At 36.7% G+C, this 8,171-nt stretch overlaps 1 protein-coding gene across 1 annotated transcript in view; it reads left to right on the forward strand.

Annotated features, from left to right (window-relative positions):
- The window catches only part of RAB28 (RAB28, member RAS oncogene family), an 81,104-nt gene that overhangs the window by 65,840 nt on the left and 7,093 nt on the right, over nucleotides 1-8,171 (forward strand). Inside the window, exons 7-8 of the mRNA XM_010003131.1 lie at nucleotides 2,799-2,902; nucleotides 5,772-5,849. Of these exons, the coding sequence (XP_010001433.1) occupies nucleotides 2,799-2,902; nucleotides 5,772-5,849 (182 nt within the window). The remainder of the gene's footprint in view (nucleotides 1-2,798; nucleotides 2,903-5,771; nucleotides 5,850-8,171) is intronic.

Genomic DNA, 8,171 nt, shown 5'->3' on the forward strand with positions numbered 1-8,171 from the left:
CTGTTAATTGGCTCATCATATGAGCCCACATTGGCCAGATGTTAGTTTTCTTTCTGTAAAATCCCTGCATTCCTTATAAACATCTTTTTAGAAAATCATTTTTCTCCTCCAAATCCCTCCTTAAAGACTTTTTGCTGTGATGTCTAAATAAAAGCTGGGCAAGACTTATCTCCTGGTGTGCTAAGAATTCTGCCTGTCGAGCTGACCAACATCAGATGTTTTTTAAAAAAAAATAATTAAAAAAAAAAGAACTGCAGAGTGATACTGAAGATCACTGTATTTTAGCTGATCTTCAGTAACTGTCTGTGATTGTGCCCTTAGCCTGTGGCAATGCAAGATAATTTGAGTTAGCATACTTATCTTTCATTGACTGCAGACTGCAGCTTTTTATAGTTAAATATTTGTTAATGCTTGAAACCCTTTTCTTGTACTAAAACTGTGCACTCTTTCATTGAGAGCTAATGTAACATGAATTGCCTTCCATTTACTGTGGGCTGAAAGTGTGCACATGGACAGTTACCTGGCAGTTATCTAGCATAACAGTAACTGTACAGTTCAGAGCAGACTGCCTGTAATTCAATAGGCACAAGGTGAAATACTTGTGAGTGGGGAGAGGAACTGAGAATTAGACAAAATTCAGAAACTTATGTGAAATGAAATGAAACAATTCACCTTGATTTTCACGTCAGATTGTGAGAATCTAGGAACCTGTGTGCTTTTCATTTCTTTGCTCTAGTAAAATGTATACGTCACTAAACCTATATTCTTGATGTTTCTTCAAATAGAAAATAGGAGGCATTTGAGGATATGATTTCCAATATAGCAGTGGCATTTTCTTCCTGAAAATTCAGAAACCTTTCAGCATGCTGTTGTATCCTTCCACTCCCTATTCTTTCCTTCCTGGGAAAGTGTGTTTGGGAGAGATTGCAAGTTGTGAGTTTGTCTTTACGGACTTACATATACGTGCCATGGTATTTTAGAGGGACGTAGTGTTAATGCTATCTGTCTGTCTATTTGTATGTTTATTTTTATTGTAATTGTGTGTAGGCTTTTGGAGGTCGGGTATAGTCCAAGAAATACAGTGAGTGTAATTTGGAAGTGGGGTTAAGGTTCCTTTAAGAGCTTGTCAAATAAAAATAAAGAAAATACATATTTATTTTTCCCAAAAGAGTAATCTCACTGTTATGTTTTCCAAGCTGCACTTAAAGCTAATATGTGAAGAGTAAAAATAATAATGATATGGTTTAGGAAGTATGCTGTATTTAATTCTTAAAGCATTTCAACGCAGGTTCCCTTCTGGTAGTTATTTTTCAGAGAAAAAAGTTAAGCAGCTGTTACATAGACTGCATGAGGTTTTAACAAAATAATTACCAACTTTTGGTTTTATCTTAGTAAATGTATTTGTTCCTCCTATTTTTTATGAAGCTATATGCTCTACATTTAGTATTATGAAAAAATGTACTACAAACTTTAGTGTTAATAGCTTAATATTTTAGTCTTTCACAAATTAATGCCTGTGGTAGCTGGATGGTTTTAGGTCTGTTCTTATAAACAAGGCCTTACTGATGTGCAAGGAACAGTAATATGTGGCAAAAACTCCACATTAACCAAGGTAAGCAGTATAAATGGGGTGTAGGAATCCCCTGTTAGACTAAAAATCTCCAAGAGAAAATCTCCAGAGCCTACAAATTAAAGACCTCCAATATAATTTTAAAATAAAGCCTTTTATGTAGTAGGAGAGCATTTTTTCAGCTGATAATCAAATGACACTATTATGCAGGCTTACTAGATTTGCAAATTTACAAGTTTTTACAAGTCAGTTGGGTCCCTTCCTCAGGAAATCAGTTTAAGTTTTTTTTCCTGTATTGACTCAAAGAGCCTGGTTGTCCTTAAATCCTTCTGAATATATTTTCCTTATAACTTGACGGCATTGAGTCAACACCCTTATAGGAACTGTAATGCAATAAAAAGAGAAACTGTTCAATATAGTTTCCAGTTACCTCAGGATCACATTTGGAGAAACTGGAATGCATACAATAAAACCTGAGCAAGGCTTGAGTTCCGTGTTGTTTTGGAAGTAACCAGTCCTTTTCAACCTAAAATGCCATTTGAAAGCTTTGCTCTACTTTCAGTGGTCATAAAATGATAACATGAAACTGCATATAACTCTTGAAATATGCATTTTACTGGTTTTCATTTTCTGAACCGTACCTTTGTAGAATTGAAAACTTGATTGACAAGTAACTAAACATGTTTTTACACCTTTAATTTTTTATTATAGTGAATGTTTTTCCTTTACCATGTCCTGCAACAATTTTTTTTTCTCTCCTTTATATTTTTTACTTAGGAAAAACAAGTAGATTCAGATGTGCTTGGTGAACTGTATTTTGTAAAAAGTCTTTAGATTACACTGGACTCTCCAATATGCATCATGCTTGCAAACACACTGCTCAAAATTCCGTCCCAGGTTTATATATGTAGTTAGCAGTAAAGTTGTTACAAATTTCTTGTGTGTATCCAGAAGTAAATTTGTCCTTTATATAAAATATGAGTTTGTTACAGTTGAGGATATAATTTTAACTGTGTTTTCATTTTAGTTTTGCAAATAACATTAATCTGAGGTACTTGGTTATTCTTGTTTTGGCAAATTATTATAAAAAGAATGAAACTCATATTTGCATGCATCTGTAGAGGAAAAAGATTGTATCTGATGTGTTTCCAATTAATACTTTCCAAGACAGGTAACTAAATGGGCTTCATTGTAGTATTTTGTTCATTTTTTTTCAACTTATTTTTAGTTGACTTGGAGCATATGCGTATGGTGAAAGTTGACAAGCACCAACGATTTTGTCAGGAAAATAATTTCAGTAGCCATTTTGTATCAGCCAAGACAGGAGATTCTGTAAGTATGAAACATAAAATCCTTCTTAAAAAATTATATTCATTTACTTATTTTTATTCTTTGCTATGATGTAGTATAATGTATCAGTATTATTACACTTCACATATCAAACCATTGAGGACTTGGGCTGCTGGAGATCCTTTTTGCCTACTACTTGTGTGAAAAATAGAGCTTTGTATAAGTGTGTATGTTCTTTATTAATTACAGTGTCTTTTCATCTGATTTGCAGTTTGAGGTATAGATTTTAATATGGAAGTGGTCTTGCTTATACATCTGCATGAGAGCTGAAGCCTGCTGGATCTCTGTTTGGTGTCAGCTTGTAGTTGAATGTATTCCCTCAGTCTAGGTGGAGTCCTGTTTATAGACCATTAATATAGAAACTTAATACAGTTGATAACATCACAGGACCTGTTGTGATCAAAGTTTTTAATACAGGTCCTGAACCATGGAGAGACACTCCCTCTGCAGGTCTTTTGAAATTTTAACATTGTGGTGTTTGTACTGCTTTGCAGAGCACAGTTTTGAACAATCTTTTGACACTGAGCTAATTGGGTTATTTGTTTTAGTTTGAAGCCTGTGGAAGAAAAGATTCTTTTTCAGTCAACTGTATCAGTCAAATCACACTGCTTTTTTTTGCTTGATTTTTGTCACATGCCTAATGACTTTGTCATTCCCATAAAACAGTCCTGTGTCTGTCTCATATTTATGACAACATAATTTACTTTATTTTTGTGTTACTGGACAGTAAGATCACATTCAATTATATGGGACTATATTTCTGAAACAAAAATGGAATAACTTATTTTAAGATCTTTCATGAAACTTCTGCATTGGACTTCCAATTTTATAAGACAATAGATATCCTGTGAAGTCCGACAATGCTGCTGTTCTCAAATGCAGTAAATCCTGATTTTCCCTTTAGTTTGTATTAAATCTTTTGCATAAAGAAAATTCAAGCTTTTTACACTGGAAACAAGAAATGTGTAATACTTCAGTCAATGAGGTGTGCATCTGATAAAATGTATTCCTTTATCAAGGAGTCAACCTTTTTGTGGAATTTGATAATAGGAAGAAAAAGCAGTTATTTTTATAAGTATGATATATTTAACATTACAAATTATGAATTAATCTATTGCATGTTTTAATTGATCCATTAAATACAGTAGCATCTCACTATAGATATGGATTGTATTTTTTTTAATTTACTGTTTAAAACCAAAGGTAAATCTGAACATAGACAGCATTAGCCAGAAATATCTGTTTAAATATCTACTAATAAAAGAAGGTATGAGGTATAGTCTACAGTAGTTCATTTTTAATTTCAATTTGAATTAAGTCTTTCACTGTTACTGCACTGACCTTTCAAAATCTTCAGGTATTTGGGTAGTTGTACAGGAAAGACAGGGTGTTTATCCTAGACAGTGATTTAAGAAGAGGTCATCCATTACTACTGTGGATATAGACTAGAGGAGTCTTAAATACTCATTTAAGATAAATGAACTTATTTGTTTGGATCAGATATTTCCAACACATTTGCAAAAGATAATTTCATGTACATAGAAAAGCTCAAAGGTCTCCTCAGAGGAAGAAGCCCTTTAATATTTAGAATGTCTAACTGTCTCACTGTGCACCAAATTGCATAAATAAAGGACTGAACTCATGCCTGATGTTTTGTGCAAAAAGTGTCCCGTCCTCATGACAGGTGATCTAGCATAATACACCTGAGAGCCTGGTGTGGGTTAAAGTACGTCTCTGGAAAAGGTGAGTCTGGTCAGGATTTCCTTTCTTGCTGTCTGGCTGCTAGAAGAATAGACCAGTACTAAACCAGGAAGTTCATAGAAAGAGACATTATTTTAGAAGCTACTATGGCTTTTTGGTTGTGCCACTAATTTATTACTAGCTTGCACGTCAGGTGTAAGAAGAGATTGTGCAAAGGTTTTTGATGTTTTTTTAAAAATTTCATTGAAAATAACTAAATGCATGTAGACAGGCCTTGCCTTTTGGGGAGTAGCAGCTGCATAATGAAAAGCAATTCATAGTAGTTTATATTGTGAGCTCAGTCAAATTGCCACGTAGGTAAAATATAGCTTGACAATACAGTGTTCAGCAGCAGTGCAGGCTTAAGCTGCTTCTCTTTAACATCTGTTGTGTTCTCTAAATTTATTTAAAATGCAGCTGCCTATACAGTAAGATTGGTCAAATGACTGAGATGAAATAAAGGAGTTATTTAACATAGCATTGACACCCCATGCTATCTGTCAAACCACATCCAAAGTCTGACTGACTGCTGGGTTGGTGTGTGCCTTACACCATCTTGCTTGTTTCCTGGATAACTTCTGTTTGGTGTAACAATTGGAAAGTTTCGCAAGACTCTTTGGAGCAAATGCTTGGCTTTTGTATTTCTAAGGTTTTTCAGATGTGTACAGGAGTGATTTTGGTGATGTTTATGCACAGTTCTGTTGTTCTCGGTTTCAGAAAACTACATCTCTATTGCATAATATGTTGGTAATATATTTTGTGCTGAACATTAGTGAATACCCTTATTCATATTTTATAGCACCAAGTAGTATTTGAGAGGTGGGCTGTGTAAAAGCTTGTTTAAACTTAGGTCTCTGGAGGCAGAGTAGAAGTGCTGCTTAACAGTCCAGCATACTGTTCATTCCTTGTACCATTGTTGAGTTATTTGCTCCAATTTTAAACAAAATTGAACGTACCAGATGAGGTTATTTTCAGATCTGTTTTGCAAAGGTCATAATTTCGTATATCTCATTGTTTACAGTTCAAGAATGGTTTGTTATATTTGTAAGAACCTTAAGGGTGTCTGTTTTTAATCATTTAAATGCAATTTAATTTTTTTTTTTTTCCATAGGTCTTCCTGTGTTTTCAGAGAATTGCTGCTGACATACTTGGCATCAAATTAAACAAAGCAGAATTGGAACAGTCACAGGTGATTTTCCAGAAATACTTGTTTTTCTTTGTATTAGATTTAGTATTACAAAAAAATCTCATTGCAAATTAATAACCCTTCTTTAAAGAAGCTGCATCTGTTGTTCTGAAGAGAGAACAGTTTGAGAGCTGTTTGTTTAAAATCAGTACTTAAAATTGGTTTGGAAGTTAAAACCTCTCATATGTTTACAAAGACAGTTATAACGGAAGACAGTCTTACATACCCATTAATTACTGTACAGACAGATACAGTTCTTATGATTATTTTTCTTTCAAAAATATTTTTTTAAAAAATTTTGAACACAGCAAGTTTAAGTGATAGAAGGCATAAGCTTCTGGGAGTGGAAATTTTCTAAACCAGTCTTCATTGTAGTCAATCAGGAAAACATATTGTCAGTCACAGAATCAGGAGTTAACAATGTCAAATCCTGTGTTTGGTTAATCTCGGGTTTTAGTTTCCATTGTGTGCCTGTATATTAAAGGTCAAGAATACTTTCCTCAGTCATTACTGTCTGCCTTGGGGAAGGAATATTGTCTTTGGAGTCACTATTTCCCATATTACTCTGATGTGCAGATGAGAAGTGGATCCCATTCTGATTCAGTATAACCCTTCTCAACAGCAGGCAGAACTGTGGGATCAAGCGTTTGGGCAGCTATTATGACATCCTGGAATCTGCAGTCTCACTGTACTGGTCCCAGATATTCTCCCCCTAAAGGAGCTGCATAGATTCTGCCCTTGCATTTTGTGTTCTGTTCTTTGTGTTAGGTTATCCTGGCAATTTTCTGCCATTCCCAGCCCCAGTGAGGAGGGGCTGAGAGAGGAGCATGTTTCCCAGCTGTAGGTGGGGAGGTCATCAAGAAGGTTGTCCCCCATTCTCTTACATTGATTAGCAGTGAGTTAGAGATGTGACCATAGTGAGTTGACTGTGAATGCATGGCAAAACCCTCCTGTGTGTCCTGCTCTGAACTGTAGCAGATCTTTGTTGCAGTTCATGCTGTTCAGTAACTGAGGTGTGCAGAATAGTCCTAGTGAGAACGTTGTTTTATGGCCTTACGATCTAGTGGCAAACTCTACCAGAGTTGGAAGTCACTTTGCTTTTATCAGGGAAAGTTAGATTAAAAAAATGGGTTAATTGTTCAAATAGGCAAGCAAGCAAGAGGTTTTCTAATATAACCCTTTTTCCCTTACCACACCCTTCTGATATGGCTTGCTGCTATTTAAGGCCAAGAGTCTTGCATCCCAACTAAGAGGAAGTCAAATAGAAACCCCAAGAGTCTGGCATGGATGAGTAAGCAGCTCCTAGAAAAGCTCAAACTTCAGAAGGAAGCACACAGGGGGTGGAAACTAGGGCAGGTATCCTGGGAGGATTACAGAGAGGTTGTCCGAGCAGCTAGGGATCAGGTTAGGAGAGACAAATTCCTGCTAGAATCAAATCTTGCCAGGGATGTTCAGAACAATAAGAAAAGCTTCTTTAGGTATGTTGGGGAGAAAAGGACATCCAAGGAGTGTAGGCCCTCTTCTGAAGGAAATGGGTGAGGTAGCAACACAGGATATTGAGAAGGCTGAGGTCCTCAATGACTTCTTTGCTTCAGTCTTCTCTGGCAAGTGCTCCAACCTCAGCACAAAGGCCATAGAAGGTGAAAGCAGGGACTGTGACAATGAATTACCCCCCACCCTAGGTGTAAAGCAGGTTCATGACCATCTAAAGAACCTGAAGGTGCATAAATCTATGGGACCTGATGGGATTTACCCAGGGGTCCTGAGGGAGCTGGTGGATGAAATTGCTAAGCCTCTGTCCATCATGTTTGAGAGGTCATGGCAGTCTGGTGAGGTTCCCACTGATTGGAAAAAAGGGAACATAGCTCCTGTTTTGAAAAAGGAAGACCCAGGAATTAAAGGCTGGTCAGTCTCATCTCTGTGCCTGACATGGTCATGGAGCAGATCCTCCTGGAAAGTCTGATAAGGCACATGGAAAATAAACAGGTGATTGGTGACAGCCAACATAGCTTCACTAAGCGCAAGTCATGCCTAACCAATCTGGGGGCCTTCTACAACTAGGCTACAGAGATGGTGGATGGTGGCAGAGCAACTGACGTCACCTACCTGGATTTGTGCAAGGCATTTGACACTGTCCCACATGACATCCTGGTCTGCAAACTGACAAGGCATGGATTTGACAGATGGACCACTCAGTAGATAAGAGATTGGCTGGATGGCTGCACCCAGAGAGTTGTGGTCAATGGCTCAATGTTCAAATGGAGACAGGTGGCGAGTGGTGTCCTTCAGGGATCAGTACTGGGACCAGTGCTGTTTAACATCTTT

This window comes from Chaetura pelagica, unplaced genomic scaffold (genome assembly GCF_000747805.2).
Source record: "Chaetura pelagica isolate M959 unplaced genomic scaffold, ChaPel_1.0 scaffold147, whole genome shotgun sequence".
NCBI classification, from domain to species: domain Eukaryota; kingdom Metazoa; phylum Chordata; class Aves; order Apodiformes; family Apodidae; genus Chaetura; species Chaetura pelagica.